This window comes from Capra hircus, chromosome 19 (genome assembly GCF_001704415.2).
Source record: "Capra hircus breed San Clemente chromosome 19, ASM170441v1, whole genome shotgun sequence".
NCBI classification, from domain to species: Eukaryota; Metazoa; Chordata; class Mammalia; order Artiodactyla; family Bovidae; genus Capra; species Capra hircus.
In genome coordinates, this window is record NC_030826.1 from 52,536,673 (window position 1) to 52,554,873 (window position 18,201).

The 18,201-nt window shown below is 58.2% G+C and overlaps 2 protein-coding genes across 8 annotated transcripts in view; one reads left to right on the forward strand and one right to left on the reverse strand.

The window, feature by feature from the left end:
• Positions 1 to 4,133, forward strand: part of RBFOX3 (RNA binding protein, fox-1 homolog 3) — a 432,377-nt gene extending 428,244 nt beyond the window's left edge. For 3 of the 5 annotated variants that reach the window (XM_018063659.1, XM_018063661.1, XM_018063662.1), the window contains exons 14-15: positions 30 to 108; positions 1,861 to 3,607. In XM_018063659.1, coding sequence (XP_017919148.1) covers positions 30 to 108; positions 1,861 to 1,905 — 124 coding nt within the window. In that variant the 3' untranslated portion in view covers positions 1,906 to 3,607. The other 2 variants (XM_018063660.1, XM_018063663.1) reach the window with 1 other exon arrangement.
• On the reverse strand, positions 7,954 to 16,869 carry ENGASE (endo-beta-N-acetylglucosaminidase). 3 transcript variants are annotated; one of them, XM_018063653.1, is made up of 14 exons: positions 16,615 to 16,869; positions 15,885 to 15,952; positions 15,541 to 15,742; positions 13,971 to 14,119; positions 13,236 to 13,393; positions 12,558 to 12,706; positions 12,053 to 12,218; positions 11,035 to 11,138; positions 10,615 to 10,723; positions 10,245 to 10,435; positions 9,753 to 9,901; positions 9,200 to 9,305; positions 8,746 to 8,860; positions 7,954 to 8,544 (listed from the first exon to the last, which is right to left on the reverse strand). In XM_018063653.1, the coding sequence occupies exons 1-14, from the start codon at positions 16,734 to 16,736 to the stop codon at positions 8,125 to 8,127; spliced, it is 2,208 nt and encodes a 735-aa protein (XP_017919142.1). In that variant the 5' UTR covers positions 16,737 to 16,869; the 3' UTR covers positions 7,954 to 8,124. The 3 variants fall into 3 exon arrangements, with proteins under 3 accessions (XP_017919142.1, XP_017919141.1, XP_017919143.1); XM_018063652.1 differs by having other exon boundaries at positions 9,200 to 9,308; XM_018063654.1 differs by lacking the exon at positions 16,615 to 16,869 and having other exon boundaries at positions 9,200 to 9,308; positions 15,541 to 15,738.

Genomic DNA, 18,201 nt, shown 5'->3' on the forward strand with positions numbered 1-18,201 from the left:
CACCCCCCTCCCTGTGCTCACCTCCCCAGTTACGGCAGAGTCTACGCGGCTGCTGACCCCTACCACCATACCATCGGCCCCGCGGCGACCTACAGCATTGGAACCATGGTAAGGAGGCCCGAGCTGGGCTGGGGCGGGCGGGCAGGCCCTTAGGGAAACGCCCCAGACCTCAGCCTGGTGCCTGGCAGGACAGGGGCCTGGATCTGAGCTGGGCAGGACTTGCCCCTTGTGCTCCGTGGAGTCAGAGGGAGGCAGGCCTGCCCAGACAGGCAGCTGCCCGGTAACGTCGTTTGGGAGACCTTCTGGTATGGCCCGCTTTGCTTGCCCTGTAACTAAAGTCCGGGCATCCTGGCCTTCCATTCCCTGGACTGGGAAAACCCAACAGAACCTCCTGGCGGGGGCTCCAGAGGCAGGCAGGGCCCCCACTTCCCCTCGTGTGGGTGCGTCCGTGCCACGGTCCCTCTGTGTTGTCACCCCCTTGCTGTACCTTTCCTCACATCACCCACGCCCCCGCTCCGTGACCCCTCCGTGGCTCCCAGCTGGGCCTGCAGGTCTCTCCTGGGGAGGTGGGGCCTCTGCCCTGGGCTTCAGCAGGGGGCGGAGGAGGAGCACTTCTGACGGGCCTACTGAGGCCCGGAGGTGCACGGGCCAGTGTGTCTGTGTGTGTGTGTATGTATGGCCAGCTCTTGACACATACAGCCCAGCTCACTCTGTACCCCCAAAATCTGCTTCCAGTGAACACCTACCTTCCAGCCCCACCCCAACCCCCCCAACCCCATGGGGTATTAATGTCGGTTTTTAACTAGCTTGGCATCCAGCATCAAAGATGAAAACGTTTTGGGCAGGGTAAAGAGGGAAGAGCTTCAGAGACAATGTGGATTTTTTTTTTCATCTCCCTTGTTTTTGATTACTCCCTCCCAATTTTTGTTTTGTCGTTTTTTGATTTTTTAACGAGCCTCAGACATCCCAAGCAGCCATGGGTCGCAGGCCTCTGGGTGGGGGTGCTGGCCCAGGCCCACTCCCAGATGAAGGCCCCGAAACTGGCTTGCAGGCTCCTTGGCTTCAGAATCGCCAGGCCCTCTGCAAAGCTGTTAGCTAAAAGCTTTTGTTAATTCACAGAGGGTTCCCTCCTATGTTTTCTTTTATTTTTATAAGATTCTCTTTCCCACCCCCCCAACTTTTCTGCTCTGTCACTGGCCATTCCGTTCTGGGGAAACTGGTGGGTGGAGCAGGAGGTCCTGTGTAGGGTTCCCTGGCTCCGGGGAGCCCCGGGGCATGGGAGAGAGCGTGCCAAAGGCCTGTCCTCCCGGCTGGATGGAGGAGGCGCAGGGACCCCAGAAGGCCCCTGGAGCTGGATCAGCAAACACAGTCCTTCCTGATAGAGCCAAGGCCCCAGGAAGCCTGACTAGAGGCCCCTCTCCCCTCTCCGGTGCCTGGATGGGCTGAGGCCTGCCCCCCACCCCCCGCAGCCCCGATGGACAAGGAGGAGGCGGGGCTTTTGCTCTGACCTCCCCCAGATGACAGAAGATGGAGGAAGCAGGCAAGGAAGGGTCAGGCCTGAGCCAACAAAGTGCCCAAAAGACATCTCAGATCTCGTTATCCAGAAGCTCCGTGGCTGGTGACCCCAGCACCTCTCTGACCCCAAGACCACCAGCCACATCGGAAATAGGCTCAGCGCCCCTCTGGCTGCCATGACAACCAGCGCAATTCTCCCCAAGGCAGAATGGAAGGGAGGGGGCAGAAGAGGGGATTTAGCTGTTTCTCTTTTTGTTTTTCTTTTTTTTCTTTTTTCTTTTTGCTTTCCCCCTCCCCTCCCGAAAGGCTGTACTGATTGGCTGTTTTTCATCTTTGATGTTGCAGGCTAGCCTCTGCCGAGGAGGGTACAGCCGCTTCACCCCCTACTAGCAAGAGGCCCAGCCCCTAACAGCATTCACTCTGACTGCCTAGTACACACCAAACCCAGCAGTCCAAAAGCAGGCACAGCCACTCCGAGGACAGTGCGCCCCTCCCGGTCAGCGACACGCGCCGCTGACCTCCGCGACTCTTTAAGTCCATAGGTTTTACCTCCGGCCAGCTGGTCTCCCCCCATGATGGTGTGTGTGTCTTTGACCCTGGTCACCCCTGTATGTCTGAAACCTTGGTTCCTATTTTGACTCTGTTGATGTTGTGCCCCACCCCACCCCCAGCCCTGAGCCATTTCAGGTATAGGACCCACAGAGTGGGAGGGGCTAGGCTACTAGAAGACCTCTTCTCAAGAACTAGCAATAGAGCCCAAGAGAGCCATGCCCACTCTCCTGTCACCTGTCCCCACCCGGCCCCAAGGAAGACACCAGTCCAGCCTCCCCAGGAAGCCACCCCAGCCAGTCTGGCCACAGCCCTGCTCCTGCCCCTGGGGTTCAGGCGGCGAGGGGCTCTTGTCTGTCTGCCCCACTTGGTGGGTTCCCAGCCTCGACAATGGTCACTCCTGATCTTCACCCAGCTAATTGCAGGAGTAGCTGTCTCTGCCCTCCTTGTCCCCATTCAGCTAAACTCACAATTCTGATTAAATCTGACTGATGTTTCCTGCTGAAGTTGTCACAAGTCGTGGGGGAGCCACACCAGCCTCAGGGGTTCCTTAGCCTCTATACAAGAAATGAAAGAGTCTTAAAGTGGTCCAGCCCTGCAGTGCCCCGGGGGCCTTCCCTTAGCCTGTCTGCCCCACTGCCCACACTCGTGAGTCTTTCCAAGCCAGCCACACTGGAGACGGGGTCCCTGCCTGCCTGGCACCCCAGTCTGTATTTGAGTGCAGCCCTGCCTTCCCTTCCCCAAGCTTGGAATGTTCTTTTCCGGGTACCTTTCTGGAAGGGGAGTCTGAGCGAGAGAGCAGGGAAAGGTGGTGCTCACCATCCAGCCCCTCTGGCGGGACAGTGTTAGCACCCACCTCCTGTCTGGAGAAGCTCGGGGCTCAGCTCTGCTGCAGGGCTCTGGGGCCTGCAGGTAAAGCTGAGACGGCTGGGGGAGCTTCTGGAAGCTTCATGTGTGGCCCTGTCGCCACTGTTACAGGGGAAAGTGGCCGGGCCAAGGAGGCCCTGGGCTCCTGTGTGCCAGAGCTGGCTTCCGGAGGTATGGACGGCCAGCTAGAGGGTGCAGGTCCCCGCTAGCCAGGGCGTAAGCCACCAGCACATGGTCTCCGGTTGGTGGGGTGGCAGGCCTCTAGAGGTACCCAGCCAGCTCACCTCCACTGCCTGAACACCCTCTCAGCTGCCTCATTCCAGACCCCCGACATGGCCCGTGCAGCGCCATCCACCCACCATGCCCTGACCTCTGCCCTCATTTGCCCTGAGCAGCCAGGCCCTGCCCACCCAGGGCTTAGCAGAGTCCACCAGTAGCTTCTGCCAGCTGGGTACACTGTGGCTCTTCCATCTCCGCCACCCTATCCTCCCCTTCTCCCTGCTGGAGGGCAGAGGTCTGCATTCAATTCCCTTGTGCGAGATGGGGAGTGGGGCCGGTGTGGGGCGCCCTCCCCCCGCCCACCTGGCACCCAGGGCCCCAGATCCTGCCACCCCTCCCCACCATAGCACGCCCGGCAGTTGCTTCTGTGACCTGCAAGTCCTGCCTTTCTGTTTCTGTTGTAGTGAAAGCTTCTGCCGTTTCCTTCTTGGACCATGAAGGGCAAAAACAAAACAAAAAAATCACACACAAAAAAAATCACAAAACAAAAAACAAAATAAAAAAAAAAAAAAGATGTTCAGATCCAAGCAACAAAACCAACCAACCAAACTGAGAAGCATCCACCACGTCCGAGTCCGTGAGCCCGCGAGCCGCCGCACCCACCGCAGCGAGGGAGCAAGTCTGCAGGAAGATGGGGGGTGGAGAAGTGGGGGGCACCTCATTTTCTACCAAGTCTTCCTTCCGGGCCCCACTCGGGGCAGCGTGGGGCCAGTGGTGAGAGGCTGCAGCCCTGAGCAGGAAGAGCAGCCAGCAGGACTTGACCTTGGCTGCCGACGGTGCCAACGGAGGGACAGGCATGGGGAGGGGGTTGGCTTCTCATCCCAGGGCTTCGGCTGTGTCCGGTCACCCCCCCACCCGTGTCTTCCGCTCTGGGCCTCAGCTACCCCTCCTGCCTCGCCACCAACACCCGTGTCCTGCAAACCTGAGGAGGAGGAGTTGGCAGCACCGGAGACTGTCCAACCGACCAGCAGCAGCCCTGGGCTCCAAACCGAACACCAAGGGCTGATGTCTTTCCAGAACTCCAGGGCACCCAGGGCCCCTCCACATCAGGGGGCTCCGGCTGCCCAGCCAGGGGTTGGGGGCCTGAAGGCTGAGGACTTGGCTCGAACTGGTGGGTTTCTGGTTCCCTTTCTGGAGGAGGCCCTGGGTCTGGCCCAGGGGAGGGAAGGCCAGCCTCACCGCTGCAGCTGGAACAGAGGGACAGAGCTGGCCGGCGCCTGGCTGCACGGTGAGGTTGGGGTCACGGTCCTATGGGTCTGGACGGCACGTCCAAGCAGGGAGAGCAAGGGGGTAGGGGAAGGCCTAGGTGGTCTGTGGCCCTCTCCCCTGCTCCCAGATCAGGTCCCAGGGTGGCCGCAGACAGTGGGCAGCAGGGAGGAGCCCCTGGCCAGGCAGGGAGAGCTGGAGTCGGGGAAGCAGCAGAAAAGAACAAAAGATGTAGGCTCCCAACATGGCTCCACTGTCTCGTGAAACTTAAAAGGTGAAAAAAAAAAAACCACCTCACTTTATATTCAGCATCAGCTCCTGAAGCTACTGAGATGAGTCTCCTTTTCTATTCCCGGTGTACATAGCCCCGCCCCGCCTCCGGCTTCGTCCTCTGTACAGGCCCCTCTACCCTCTGCTGTTCTGGGCCCTTTTCTTGCAGCCGCTCCACCCCACTGCCCCCGACCCCTGCGCCCTCCTGCCCCCCGCCCCCCACCCCCAGGACTGCAGCCAGGCCCCAGGCTTCCTTTCTTATCATTCTGTATGCTTCCAAGGTGTGACCATTTAAATCAACCGTATTATTATTATTAAGATTATTAATAAAGATTTTTCTTCAAACCAGGACAACTCTTTTTGATTGGCCAGCCCCCTGGGCACAGAGGGGAGAGGGCACAGAGGACCAGGACAGGAAGCTTCTTTCTCCCAGGAAGCCAGATGGCCAGGGGGAGTCAGAAGACCCTTCTGGGAGAGATTCTAGCACCCCCGTCCTCTCCTCCATCCCGCCTCTGGAGTCTGGAGGCAGGGCTCCTAGCCTTCGGGTAAGGTCTGTGAAGTTAGCGACAGAGTCTAAGGTGGCAGCCCCACCCCACCTCCCCTGCAACTGGCCACCGCTCAGCAGTTGCTGCCCCTGATGGGGCCTGACCGCAGGCAGTCCCCAGCCTGCCTCCCGCCCCGGGATGAGAGAGGGCCAGCTGGGCGGTTGAGGCTGCTGCACTCAGGGCCAGCCGTGGTCCCGAGGAACAGCTGCTTAAAGGTAAGCCCCCCGTGCGCTACCCCTGTGAGCCCCCAACCCTGGCCGGATGGGGCGGAGGAGTGTGGCCGCCACCCTCCACCACCCACCCCCGGGAGAGGAGGGCGAGCTGGGAGGAGAAGCAGCAGAATTCAAACCAACAGCCTGAAAGCCATGGGCTGGAGGCTGCGATGGGGGGCGGACTCCAAACCCAACCACACTGCCCCCTCCATGTCTCGCCAGGACCTGCGCTCTTCATTTTTCACAGCGCCAGATAATTTATTTCAGGGCGATTACACACACCAGAGGGGCACGGGCTTAAATGCCGACATATTAATTTTCCTGCATACGAGCCTTTACATCGGTGGGACTGGGGACCGTGCTCTAGGAGAGCTGGGGCTGTGCGATCCCTCTGCATGCCACGCTCTGCTAAACCCCCTTACCTCTAATTGCTTGCTCACCAGACTGTGAGAAAATAATTGCCACTATAAATTTTCCCTCCTTCTCTGCATAAAATATTCGGAAAACCAGCACTTAAAAAAGGAAGGGGAGTGCTCCTGAAATAAGAGCGGCAGGGCATCACAGCTGTGCTGCCCACTTCCGGGTGCCTGGCTATGTTCCCCCCACCCCGAACCCCATCCCTGGGGACTGGGCGGCAGGGGCAGGTGGGAGCCCTCACCCCCAGTTCAAAATGGAGAGGCTCAAAACACTTCCAGGAAAAGTCAAGGGAGCGGTTCCCCAACCCCGACAGTCCTGGGAAAACCAGGGGCGCTGGGAGGCCTATTCAGGGTCAGACACTGGAGGTGTCTTCCTGGCCCGCCGGACCCATCATCCCCCTCCCAAACAAACCTCTTCCCACCCTGGGACTGAGCTGGGCCACACGTGTGGGACGTGAAGAGTTAAATGTTCCCAGTTAGGAGAGACCTGGAACCTGAGTTCCTGCGTGGGACTGTGAAAGGGGCACGTGCGCACCTGGGAAGCAGGGCACATTGAGACAGAGGCCGTTGTCTGCCGAGAAGGAGACTCCTGTGTCCTGTGTGTGAAGGCTCAGTGGCTAAGTCTGAGTGTCTTGACTCTTCAGCAACCCCGTGGACCGTAGCCCCCCTGTCCTCCTGTCTGAGAGAGAAATCAGGCCAAGAGTACTGGAGTGGGTTGCCATTTCCTTCTCCAGGGGATCTCCCCGACCCAGGGGTCAAACCCATATGCCCTGTGTCTCCTGCTTGGCAGTCAATTCTTTACCACCGAGCCACTCTGTCCTCTCCCAGTCGAGGGCCAAGGCAGATGCAATGTGGCTGCACTGCCGCCTGGCGGCCTCTCCCTTCCCTGCAGCGTAAATCAAGTCTGCTGAGCTGGCATAGGAGGCCCACCCTCCTAGCTGGGAGATCACCCCAGAGTGTCCCGGCCCTTGGTATCATCCACATCTTGTAGCACAGAAGGGAGGACAAGGGGACAGGCAAGTAACACCCCCATCGCTGGCCTGTGGGGCCTGGAGGTGAGAGACCCCCAAGAACGAGGGGCCAACGGCCTTCATCAGAGGGCCACAGCAGAGCCCACCTGGGCCTGGAGAGGGGAGGGGAGCAGGGTTCCCTCAGGCTGTGGGGCCAAGATCCCTCCCAGGAAGCCACCGCGGCAGCCCATGTGTCAAAGGGGAGCTGTGTGGCAGGAGGAGCTATCTCTGGCTCGCTGACCCCCACCTTGTCCCTATGCAGAACCGCTAGGCAGCCTCAGCTTGGGCAGAGGACGGAGGGAGGGGCTGCAGAGAGGAGGCAGGAGGGACCGCAGTGGAGAGAGCTGCGGCCCCCACGCCGTGATGCTCCGGGCTAACACCTGCTCAAGGGACCCGCTGAGCAGGAAGGTGTGGAGGCAGGCAGCGACCTGGAGCCCCCACACAGGGCTGGGGGCTGCTGGGTGCAGCCCAAAGGGCCTGCCTGGGTGCTGCCCGGCCACCTGCTGCCCAAGCTCACTAGCTCCCACCTACAACCCAGAAGAGACGAAGCAGGACCCAAGGCCAGTGGGGATGTTCCAGAAGTGGCTCTGGCTCTGGAGAACAGGAAGCCAGGGAAGCCGGGTCACCAGGTGGGTCTGGCCCATGTGCCCGCCCGGCTGGGGACTGGTGTGACCTGGCACAGCCTGGCTGAGGACTCCCACTGGTGGGGTAGAAGGCGCCCCGGGGACCCCTTCCCAGCACCTGCAGGGGCTGCTGTTCCTGTGCTACCACCCCCCAATCCCAGCTCTGCACCCCCATCACGACCCCTCTATCTCATTCCCACTCTAGGAAGCGTCGCAGGGCCCTGCTCGGAGGCCCCCCTGCCACAGTGAAGCTCGTTCCTAATTGTTCCAAATACAGGAATAAAAGGTCACCGTTGTCAGCATAAGTGTCTCTCAGCCTATTAGGCAATACTCTTTATGGAATTTTCTAGGCTAAATGTTCTCAAATCTTTTCACTTGTACCTGGTATAGTATACTATTGAGAGAAATTGAGACCAAGGAGGGGTGTCCATTCACCCCTGGAAATTACCAACTCAGCAAACTGACTTCTCAGCTTTCCTATTGCAATGCCAAGAATGAAGAGCCACAGACATCTCACCCATGGTCTTCTCGCCCAGCCCTCAGGATCCGGGTCTTCCCTGAACACTCGTGTGAGGCCCCTGCGCAGAAGAAGCCTTTAGCCTTGAGATAGGAGACTCTCCTTTAATGTCCGCTCACGTGTGGGGCATGGAGTAGAGCATGGCCACCCTGCCCCACTCGGCCCGAGGCACCAGGAACCCCTCTTTGGGGACAGGCTCCACCAGGAACTCCACGCGGCCATCCTGGCCAGGCTCCGCAGCTGCCACTGCCAGGCCCACTATCCGATACCGGTTGACAAAAGCCAGGCCCAGCAGCCTGGGCCTCCCCGGCTCCGAAGGCCCGCTGCTGGGGGAGCCACCTTCCAATCCTCGGCAGCAGTGGATCCGGAAGCACCGGACACGGGGAAGGAGGTAGGCCCAGTGCAGAGTACAGCTGAGCCGCAGCCCGGCGGGGCCACCCTCCCACTCGGAGGCGGCCGGCTGCCAGCGCACATGCGAGACCGTCAGGGCCTGCACCTGGGGGAGCGGGGTCAGCAGGCTGTTGGCATCCACCACCTGGCAGAAGAGACAAGGCTAAGCTCAGCCCAAGAGCCTAGAGAAGGTTGAGGGGCGCCTGGCCCTGCACAGTCCCAGCCCTGGCACCCCTTTCCCAGCTCCCCTCTGAGCCAGAGGAGGGGGCGGGTGGGTGTCCGGCCTCGTCTGCAAGGGGCACAGATGCCTAGGCCAATTTCCAGCCAGGTCCCTGGGATGCCTCACCTGGAGCTCTCCAAGGCGACAGATGAAGTTCTCCTCCTTCTGGCTGCCCGGAGGCCGGGAGAAACTAACGAAGAGGTCCTGCAGGAGGCAGCCCCGCAGATTCACTTCGTAGCAGCTGGGAGAGACAGAGAGAGACCAGTCATAAGGGGCCTCAGCCCAGCACCTGCAGACTGGCTGCTCACAGAAGCCCGGAGCCACAGGGAGGTCCATCCCAAAGTGGACCTTGTGATCCGTGGGAAGCCTGGACTTAAGCCATGACTGTGATCGTGACCTTCCCCAGCAAGCATCCTGGGCTTGTGTCATTGAGCTGCCTGAAACCCGGGAGGACTGGCCCATGGCTCCTACATCCTTGCAATACTGCAGTTTCCCAGTGGAGGGCCCCTCACTCTCCAGTCCTCACCATGGTGTGGCTGTCCTCTGCTGAGGACTCAACAGGAAAAGGGTGGGGACTCACCGCTGGACCCAGCCCCCGCTGAGCTGCTGGCCACAGCGGCCCACCCATTTGGCCAGCTTGGTTGGGGGCACCCGGAGGGGTCGGGGACTTCGCCTTGTGCTTGTTTCTGCTGGAGGAAGAGACACAGAACTTTAAGAAGGGGAGTCCAAAGGAAACTGCACTGGGAGGTGTCACTGAACAGGGAGCCGGGGCCCCCCAAGACACCTTGGTAGCCTTAGGTACTCAGCCCAATGGACTGAGGCCTTGGGGAATGGAGAACAGGGATGAGAGGAGGGAAGCTCAGGGATGGATGCCCAGGACTGGCCCAAGGACCTCCTCCCACTTGGGGCACTGCTGGCAGGAGAGCTGCCATGGGCCCACACGTCCAACCCCACACCAGAGGGCCTCTGTGGCCCAGAGGCTCCCACTCAGAGGCGGACCCCCCATCCAGGCCCGGCTCAGAGCAGCACCTGGACCCCAGCTGCCTCCACACCCCTAGCCTCCTCCTCCCCGAGACACCCCCTGAGAAGGGAGAAGCCTATAAGGAAGGGAGGCGCCAACCACATCCACTCACCGCTCAGCACCGAGATGCCTCCCACGTGACAGCTGCCCACATCCCCTGCGGTGAGCTCCAAAGCCACCCCCACAGCCGAAGTCCCTTCCAGCTTGTACACCAGGGACAGGAAGATCTTGGGTGGCACTGGGACCTGCAGGGAGAATAACCTGGAGGAGGAGAAAGGTCCAGCGATGAGAGGCTGTGGGGAGACAGCTGGAAAGCGGGCGCTGCTCCAGGTCCTGGCTGCCAACTTCTCTCTCCAGGACGGGGAGGAGGGCGGGCCGCTGAGCAGAAGAGGCACGCAACAGCGTGCAGGCAGCTGATGCTACTCTCCTGGACACTCGGAGCGGTGAAAACGGTAAACTGGATGTTTGTTCTTCACACAGTAAAGCAAAATCCCAGTTTGTCCTCCTTCTGGCCTCTGCTGCCCACCTGCCCAGTTTTAGCAACTGACAAGGATGACAGGGGCAGCTGACGGGCCCCAGGTCCCAGCCCCCCTCACTCACCTACCTCACAGCCACGTTTCCAACCTTGGGCGGAATCAGCCCCCGGATGAGCAGAGAGCTGCCCCCGTTCCAGGCGTCCTCCAGGCAGCAGTGCGTCTTCACCCAGCCCTGCCCATCCCCTTCCAGCCTGTGCTCTCCAAACAGGGGCTGGATCTCCTGGGCACTCGGGTGGTACCAGGGTCCCACTGCCTCCTCCTGAAGGGTGAGGCAGAGGTGGAGGGGCGCTGGGGGCGGATGGAGCTATCACACCCAATGCCCCTCCCACCAGTCCTAGGGGAGGCCCAAAGGCCGGAGAGAAGGCAGCCCCTTCAGCCAGAAGCAGCCACGTCCAGGAAGCCCCTGGCCCCCGGCCACCCAGTGCAGGACCCACACACCTGGCCATAGCAGACTCTTCGAGTCCCCATGCCCAGGCAGAAGGAAGTGACAAAGGGCAAGGAGCAGATGCTGTGTGTGGCCAAGTAGCGTTCCAGCAAACTCCAGAACCTACGGAGAAACGCATGGAGGCTCAGGTCCCCAAGAAGGCACTGCAGCGCCCCGAACTCGCTCTCATGACCCTAAGCTTTCCTGCACCCCTTCTCAAGTGACCTCAGCCCCCGCTGAGCGTCTGTTTGAAGTGGTCCCTTGGGGTCCCCAGCTTTCATCCTGCCTGCATAATTGGTCTCAAGGACCCCCAGGAGCAGCCAGGGCAGCTGAGCCCTGTGCCTTGTCTTAACCCCCACCCCTCAACCGAGCATGGCCAGAGAGGCCCTCCCTGCCACTGGCCACACCCAGGCCGTGGGACGCCCGGGACTCACTTGTCCTGGTTCTGGAAGAAATCCCCCTTCTCCAAACACTCGTACACCCAGCCAGGCGCAAACAGGGCCGCCGAGAACCCATGCTTCCGAATTAGCTCCAGCGACTGGGGAGACAGGAGTCAGGGAGATGCCCCTGTGCCAACAACCAGTCCACACACAGGATGAGGGGCTTAGGGAAGGGGCAACCTCCGGGGCTTTAGGGTTCATCCCTGAAGTTCCGCAGCTGCCCAGAAGAGGGCGCGAGGCGGCGGGGAAGCGCGGAGGGAAAAATCCGAGGGGCAGGGGTCTGTACGCGGGGCGCCCACAGGAGACAGTCTCTCTCACTACACTTCGCGTTCTATTATCAGACTCACAGGGGGGCGGAGAAAATCTTCAGTTATTGGATTAATTTATTCACTTAAAAGCTTAATTAATGAGCTGAGAACGTCCCCGCGGCACCTGGGAAGGGCAGGATTGACAGCCTGGGGACGGGCTGATTCCCTATTTATCCCACACCAGGTGCGCCGGCCCCCCCGCGGCCCCTCTTCCTCTTTTCTCACTGCCGACAAGACTTCCCTTGCCAGAAAAACCTCACTAGTTAATCAAACCAGCAGTTCCCAAAACTGTGGGTGTGTGAACTCAGTCCTTCGCCCTGAGCTAAGGAAACGCCAAAATACGCTCCCTGGCTTCTGGCCCCGCCCCACCCCACCCCCGCATCCACATGATCCGCTAAAAGGCCAGCTCAGTGCCCCCCAAAGCCCCGAGTCCAGAAGGAAGGAGAGCTATCTGTGAGACCCATGGTCGGAACAGGTGCTTTGTCCATTAGCATCTACGGAAAAAACGTACCATCTGAAGAGAGGGGCTGAAAGTTAGGATTTCAGGGCACGGCGTGTTCTCGGGGCCTCGGTGTCCCCACTTGGGGAAGGACCATTGCTGCCTCTCTTTCCCGGGAGGTGCAGGTGGGAATGAGGGGTCCACAGGAACATGAGGCACCCAGACCACGGCCACCACCTTCCCGGCCTCAAAGGCCACCACCCACCTTGTCGGTGTCGAACCGGCCCCCGACGACATTCCCACGGGCGAACACGTCCACACCCACGTACACATCCGCCAGGCGCTCCCCGGCCTGCCCCAGCATCCGCTCCAGATGCTCCTCCCGCCAGTTATAGTTGGTGAAGAAACCGTCGCAGGAATCGAAGAAGACTCTGGGGGGCGACACGGGTGGGTCGTGAAGCCCAGGCCTTCTCCCCTCAAGCACCTGCATCCGCTGGGCCCACGGACTGCACGCTGCCTGCCTCTGGGACCGAGCAGAGTCTGCTGCCGAAGAGCCCGCACCTAGACCACAAACTGTGGCCCGTAACCCTGGGCGCAGGCAGGCTGACAAGGCGCTAATTCTGTCTGCTGCTGGTCAGGGTACCAAACATCTCTGCCCTCTCCCTCGCTTTCCCCCAGGGCAGCTGTGTAGGTGACACCTCCGGAAGGCAGAGGGAGCTCCCGGCCCTGCCCAGGGGCCCAGGACCCCAGCACCCCGCCTACAGGCTCACCTGTTCTGCTCATTGAGCTCGTCCTGCCATTTGAGCTGCCCGCTGCTCACCACGCTATCATACCAGAGCACCAGGCCCCCGGGAACCTGCTGATGCAGCTGAGAGGTCAAGTACCGGAGGAAGTGGGGCACATTCCCCACGGCAGCCAGCTGGAGAGAGGGGTGGAGACAGACCCTCCGTGAGGCCCAGGGAGGCCTGTCGTGAGGAGCGCCCTGGTCCCCGGACAGACAGGACACTTAACCCCAGGGGCAAACAGGTCCTGGTCCTGGAAGCCCCTCGGCCCCACAGCTGCCAAGCAGAGGGTGCAGCCAGAGGTCCGACTTTCCTTTCTTTCTGAAGCAGGAAGGACATGGACTCCGCAATCAAGAGAAGATAAAACCCAATGAAAAGGGAGGGCACCATGAAGAGGAAGTCGCACATGCGGCCCAAGCAGAGCAGAGACAGAGGAGGAAGACAGGACCGCCTTGAAGGGACCAGAGAAGCAAGGCTTAGCCAGGCAAGGTTCCTGGACATCACGCTGGAGAATGCCCATCTCCCTGTGAAGAGGCTGAGGGGCTGGAGGTTGGAGCCAGCTCTAGCTGGGATGCAGGAAGCACTGCAATAGCAGAGACCCGGCCTGGTGAGGCTGAGGGGCATGGCAGAGGGTCCCCTTGGGGCACCAGGGGCAGGCGTGCTCACACTCAGAGAGTTCTCAATGTTGATCAGCCAGCCGTCAAATCGGAAAAACTGGGCGATTAGGACCAGCTGATCGGCCACCGCGCGGTAAGAGCGCTCGTCCCCAGCCAGGAAGGCCTCACAGAGCCGCTCCCCATCTTTCCATTCAGTGATGAAAGTCCCTGTGGGGCAGGAGAGAAGGGAGGTCGGGCCAGGGGATCATTTCCCCTTTGACCCAGCAGTTCTCAGGGTGTGGTTCCTGCAGAAACAGCATCACTGTCACCTGCAAAAAAATTGTTAGCATTCCAAATTCCCAGTGTCCCCAGATATCAGATGAACCAGATACCCTGGGGGCAGGGCCCCAAAATCAGCACTAGACAATAAATTATTCAGATGCAGGGAAAAGTTTGAGAAGCACTCCCCTCCCCCAGGGGTGGACCACCTACATCCTACATCCTGCCCCCAGTTCTTCTTGCAAAAACAGTTTTACAGGATCACAGTTAAGCCCATTTGTTTGTTTATTGTCTGTGGTAGCTGTTGCCTCTCTGGGAGCCCCAGTACATGACTCAGGGGCCTGGAAAGCTGAGGATATTTCCTTTTTCCAGAACAAGTTTGCCTTCACCTGTCCTAACTCATCAAGGCAGGTAAGGAGGTCTACCCACCCAACAGCACCCCAAGCCCAAGCCCTTTTATCACTGGGGCCCCAGGCAGGTGTGCCAACGAGTCTGGCTGGGTTGGAGGCGGGCCCTTGGCTCTTACCCAGCACACAGACCCCATGCCTGTGGGCAGCGTTGGTCCAGCCTACTGGGGGGATGGTGACCACGTGATGGCTGAAGTACACAAAGATGTCGATGTACTGCCAGTGATAAAAGGAGTAGGGAGTCTGTGTGGCTGAGCCTTGGATGAACCTGGGTGAAGAAAGAGAACAAAATCAGGACCCAGAAACAGAAGAGGACGTGGCGCCCCCAAGGTGAAAGGAGAGGGCGACGCGAGTGAAGACTCCCTTTAGTTCCATCTAGTGGGTGCTAAAGGTTGTTGTGCGCTAGGCCCTGCCTAGTGACTGGGCTCAGAAGCAGCACCAGGTCACAGCCCGGATGTCAAAAGGGTTAATGTTGTTCTTTTTTTTTTTTTTGCTGTGTCGGGTCTTAGTTGTAGCAGGTGGGATCCTTGGGCTCTCTAGTTGTAGTGTGAGCCCCAGAGCACATGGGCTCAGTAGCTGTGACATGTGGGCTTAGCTGCCCCACAACATGTGGGATCTTAGTTCCCCGACCAGGGGTCGAACCTGCACCCTCTGCATCAGAAGGTGGATTCTTAACCACTAGACCACCAGGGAAGTCCTGAGAGGGTTAGTCTTAAGGGAAGCATTTTCACCAGGCCCAACAGGCACTTGCTATCAGATCCGAAATACCGAGCATGTTTAGCCTCAATGAACAGACAGAACACAAGAAAAGAGACCTGGAGGAGCTCACGCAGACCTCCAGGTGCCCGGGGCTCTGCTCTATTCCAACATCTGCAGTTCCCTAGGACACAGCCGGCTTACAGGTATGGTTGGGGTTGACAACCACATGAGCGGCTTCATCACCCACTTCTATACCTTAATGGCCAGCTCCGACTCAAGGCTTCCCATCAATTATGATGTCCAAGCTTGTTTTATGGATGTTTAAAGATCTCTAATGGTTTCCCTGGTGACTCAGTGGTAAAGAATCCACCTGCCTATCCAGGAGACCTGGGTTCTATCCCTGGGTCAGAAAGATCCTCTGGAGGAGGATGGCAACCCATTCCAGTATTTTTGCCTGAGAAATCCCATGGACAGAGGAGCCTAAGGGGCTACAGTTTATGGGGTCGCAAAGAGTCAGACACAACCTAGCGACTAAACAACAAGATCTCTAAGCTGACCCTGCAGGATCTTGGGAAGAAATGCCCCCAGCTGGGGTGGGGTGGGGGAGGGAATGGAATGATTCCAGAACCAGGGGGCCAAGATGGAATAGAGCTGAGGAGGGTGAAAGGAAGAAATCAGCAGAAGGACCAAGTTACTGGGCCAGGTGGTCTGAAGAAGGTCCCTGCGACGGTGCTTTCTCCAGCCTCCCTGACTTCAGGTGCAGGCAGTCCACAGAATCAGACAGTTTCAGGGCTGAAGGAGGCATAAGCTATCCCCTAACCCATCCTCCTCTTCTTACAGATGAAAGGCTGAAGCCTGAGTTCCTCTCCCAGTAGGTGGCAGGGTGGGCTGGCTGACTCCTGACTCCACATCCAGTGCTCCTTCCACCACCGGGCACAGCCCCTCCCCTCCATCCCGTCACACCAGGCCATGTGCTCGCAATGTCCTCACTTGTCATCCAGGTACCCGCCCATCATGTCATGGCACATCAAAGTTCGGGGCCTCTGGCTGCTCAGAGGGGGCTGCCGACACTCAGGGGGCCCCGAGGCCACATTAAAGCCATCCTCCGCATCAGGTGTCCACGCCAAGAGTTCCTCCAGGGAAGACAAGTAAAAGCTGATGGGTCTGGTGGTGTCCTTGTCATAATATCTAACTGATCAGAGGAGGGAAACAGTGAGGAATCAGTGGAAATTATGGAATTCATAATAGAGAACTTGAAATGGGGAAGGGGCAGCCCTGCCCAGAAGCCCCAGAGTGAACACAGACCCAGTGTTCAGAGCCTCGGTCCTTCTCACCTGGCAAAGGGTCTGCGGTAAAACTGACCACTTCTCGAAAGACTGCTTCTTCTTGATCCTCTTCAATTCTAAGCAAAGAAGGAGTTGAATTGTTTGTTTGTTTTTAAATAAAAGGGTAAAGAAAAAGAACCTGTAGAAGCAAAGGGACCAGACCCCATGAAGACGTGCAGGGGGAGACGTCCTCTGGTTTACATTTTTTAATGCAAACTATGGAAACATGCCTTTGCCCATTCTGTTCCCTCACACTAGAACACCCTTCTCTCCAGTCTCCACCTACGGAAGTCCTCCACCTCCTCAAAGACCAGTTCAGATGTCCCACGCCAGGCACCCTGCCTGTCCTCCCCAGCATGGACACTAATAATCCTAATTACACCCACTGGTCTGCACTGAGCAATTAAAATCTCTCTGCAGACCCAAGGCCAGGGGAGGGAGGCATGGTCAACCCATTTCTTAGATGAGGATGTCGGAGCTTCTAGTCAGGGCGCCAGGATTCCCAGACGCGCCCGCTGCTGGGGTCGCACCCAGGCTCCGAGACTCTGTCCGTGCCTGCTGCTGTGCGGGGCGGGCGGGACGATGGATAGAACCCGCCGCCAACAGTGAGCGTGGGGGCCGGAGATCGCTGTCCTGCGCCCAGGGCCTCCCTTGGCCAAGGCCAGGCGCCCAAGGACTGCGGCCCACTGCCCGGCTGCCGGATCGATCCGCAGAATTCTCCCGCCGACCTCTTACCCACCTCCTCCGGGTCAGCCGCCCTGCCGGCCGCTGATCCCGCTGCTTCTCCAAGGTCGTGGGCGCCCGCATCCGCCGCTCCTGCCGCCGCGCCGCCGTCCGGGTCCCTGTCCCTGCCGCTTCCATGACGTTGCCCTGTCCGCGCCACCCGCCGGCCACCGGCCAATCGCAGGCCTAGACCCGCCACCGCCACCTCCCGCCGGCCAATGAGGACTTCTCTGCGCGATTGCCCCGCCCCTACTAGGCTCAGGCTGGACACCCGGCTCGCTCTGTGGGCTGGCGCACCTGCCGCCCGGCCTTTGTAGAGGAGGAAGGCCTGGGGGCGGGGTCTGGGGCGGGGGTGACACGGTGGGCGTGGGGATGGGCGGGGTCTTAGCCCAGGGCGCCGGAAAACCCCTTTGTGTGAGTTCTTTTTCAGGTGAGCAATCTCCTGAAGATCCCAAAGTCAGTGAACTGTGAAAGTGATATCTGAACTCAGTTTGCTTAACCCCTGTCTCAAAGATAATTTTCTGGGAAAAGTGAAATCATAATTCTCATTCAAATATAAATATGGACAAGTGTTAAAGACTGTCCTACTGTTATTCAGACAGGTGTTATAACCAGTTCAAAAGCGAGTCAAAAAAGAGATCGTGTATAGATCAGGAATATTGAAATGAGTACATAAATAGAGGCATAAAGAATTTTTCCGCTGGGTGGGTGGGGGGTGAGTGAGATCACTGAGCCTCTGAACAAGACAATTTACACGTAAAAAGATGACAAAAAATAAAACTAAAATCAGATGAGGTACAAACTACTATTGTTGTAGCCACACGTTCCAGGAAACAAACTCACTCAGAAGGACAATGCAGATAGTGGAGTGCAGTTTATTACAGGGACAGGCCCAAGGCAGAGTCTCCTCTTAGCCAAGGACCCTGACCAGTTTTTCTGAAAACCTTATATACCCTAAGTGTATGTGCCCAAACCCACCTCCCCAAATTCCATGAAACTAGTCTGAACAAAGGAAAAGAAAGATACAAAGTTAACCCATTATTCACATGCCTTAAGCCTAGGTAGTTAACAGTGGACAATTATCAATAGGCCTATGGTCATACCCCAATAAGCATAATAGAATGTATGATTCTATTCAGTTACACAGATAATTAGGGTTTTCTTTTAGGCAACAGAGAGTCTAGGTACAAGCCCTGGGGCTCTTCCATCCAGGGGGCCTGGTTTTCCAGTTGGTATGTCATTTCCATAGATACTGGGCATAGAGCTCAAAGTCCACAGTCTGGCCCAAGATGGAATCCTGCTTTCAACATGGAGCCTGTTCTGTCTGTTTCCTCCTTCACTAGGTATAAAATAAATAAGCTACAAGGATATATTGTACAACACAGGGAATATAGCCAGTATTTTATAATAACTATAAATGGAGTACAACCTTTAAAAGTTGTGTATCACTATGTTGTATGGAAACTTATATTGTACATCAACTATGCCTCCATATTTTTATACCTCAATTAAAAAAAAAGCTAGAATGAGATAACAGCAGGGTATGCAACATGTAGAGAATGCACAGTTTCCATTGAAGCACAAGTTTTTTCTGCACCCCCAA

Coding starts and splice junctions, on each gene's coding strand:
- ENGASE (XM_018063652.1), bottom strand. CDS start 16,736: ATGGAAGCGGCAGGGACAGGGACCCGGACGGCGGCGCGGCGGCAGGAG. Junction 14,120..15,540: donor GGCGGGTACCTGGATGACAA/GTGAGGACATTG, acceptor TTCTTCACCCAG/GTTCATCCAAGGCTCAGCCA. Junction 10,724..11,034: donor TTCTTCCAGAACCAGGACAA/GTGAGTCCCGGG, acceptor GTTTCTCCGTAG/GTTCTGGAGTTTGCTGGAAC.